Source organism: Salvelinus sp. IW2-2015, unplaced genomic scaffold (genome assembly GCF_002910315.2).
Source record: "Salvelinus sp. IW2-2015 unplaced genomic scaffold, ASM291031v2 Un_scaffold3069, whole genome shotgun sequence".
NCBI classification, from domain to species: Eukaryota; Metazoa; Chordata; class Actinopteri; order Salmoniformes; family Salmonidae; genus Salvelinus; species Salvelinus sp. IW2-2015.
The window spans coordinates 57,645-58,976 of NW_019944360.1; the positions used below are offsets into that span (position 1 = coordinate 57,645).

A 1,332-nucleotide genomic window follows, 5' to 3' on the forward strand; every position below is an offset into this window, starting at 1 on the left:
CCACTTAACCTGTCAATGAAGAACCTCTGGAAGCCAAAGTGACGCTCATACCACCTCATCACTTGCGGTGTCCACCGTCTCGAACAAGCATAGGTGATGTGATCAAAATGAGTGATTGGACAAGTCTCTGTACTCTTAGCCACGGGTGTGTCGTTTTTCGTTACGTTTTCAACCTCCTGAAACCCGGGTAAGAAGCTGCCCTTATATTTACTCGTGTCAATGAGCGTGTGGTTCACATTTCCCATGATTGATTTGACGACTGAATAGGTGACAAGCCCGTTGTCGTCACACACCTCCGTCGGCGGCACCAGGAATTCGCAGCCAATGTTGCGAAGGGACTTGAATGACCTTTCCACATCTTCTACTTCGAAACAGACGTTAGACGCGGTATCGACGGAATAGTGTGGGTGGACATCGTAAAGACAATTCGGATCCTTGTCGTTCTTTTTCCCCGTTTGAATGTTGTTAGTCCATCCCGGTTCCGATTCTGAAGGAGAAATCCCTCTCTTGCTCGATAGCGTTAGTCCATTCAATTCAAGAGGGGACTTGTTTGGTCTTTCATTGACGACGAAAACTGCCGCTCCTTTTCTGAAAGCCAACTGTTTTGACTTCTCCGTCAGCCTCGCAACAAATAAATTAAACTTAAAATTATTAACAAGTTCATACGCTATTTTATCCACGTTTGTAACGTGGAGTGAAATGTGGTGCAACCGGCTCAAGTAGGCTGCCATTTTGTTATGACGTCAAGTTGTTGTGTGTGTGTCACCGACAAAGAAACATACTTTATATAGGGTCCAGTTGCGACATCTTCTCTCAGAGCCAATAACGGACTTGCCATCTGGAGTTTTCCCGGTGGGCTGCTTGACAATCGGGGCCGATACAATACAAAATGGCCCCCCGCTTAAATAAAACATAACCAAGTACTGTGTGTCGAACTGACGAGTCCATTCTAACTCTACCTGGGCCCCGCCCCTTTCCCCCATCTCTGTTTAAGTGGTGACATTTGGATACATAGTGGAGTGGAGCAAGATGGACGAAACAAAAAGAGAAAAAAATTAAAAGGTGTTGTATTGTGAATTTTTTCAGTACCATATGTGGCAATTATTTATTTCAGAAGGAGCCAGCAAAACTAGTGCAGTCTATAATATGTGCTCTGTGTCATTAGATGTATGTGCTCTGTGTCATTAGACACCATTAGACATGTACCTGTCTGGGGTGTAGACATTACTGCCCTGTAACTGTGTTGTGGCCAACGATGTACTGTTGCTATGGTTACACCTCTTGGGTCTTTTCCAGGACATGGGTGTCCCTTTCAGAGGAGTTAGCAGGATG

At 45.1% G+C, this 1,332-nt stretch overlaps 1 protein-coding gene across 4 annotated transcripts in view; it reads right to left on the reverse strand.

Moving 5' to 3' along the window:
- Positions 1 to 981, reverse strand: part of LOC112075291 (4-hydroxyphenylpyruvate dioxygenase-like protein) — a 13,946-nt gene extending 12,965 nt beyond the window's left edge. For 2 of the 4 annotated variants that reach the window (XM_070440848.1, XM_070440847.1), the window contains exon 1: positions 10 to 981. In XM_070440848.1, coding sequence (XP_070296949.1) covers positions 10 to 731 — 722 coding nt within the window. In that variant the 5' untranslated portion in view covers positions 732 to 981. The remainder of the gene's footprint in view (positions 1 to 9) is intronic. The other 2 variants (XM_070440849.1, XM_024142315.2) reach the window with 2 other exon arrangements.
- Positions 982 to 1,332: the final 351 nt, after the last annotated feature.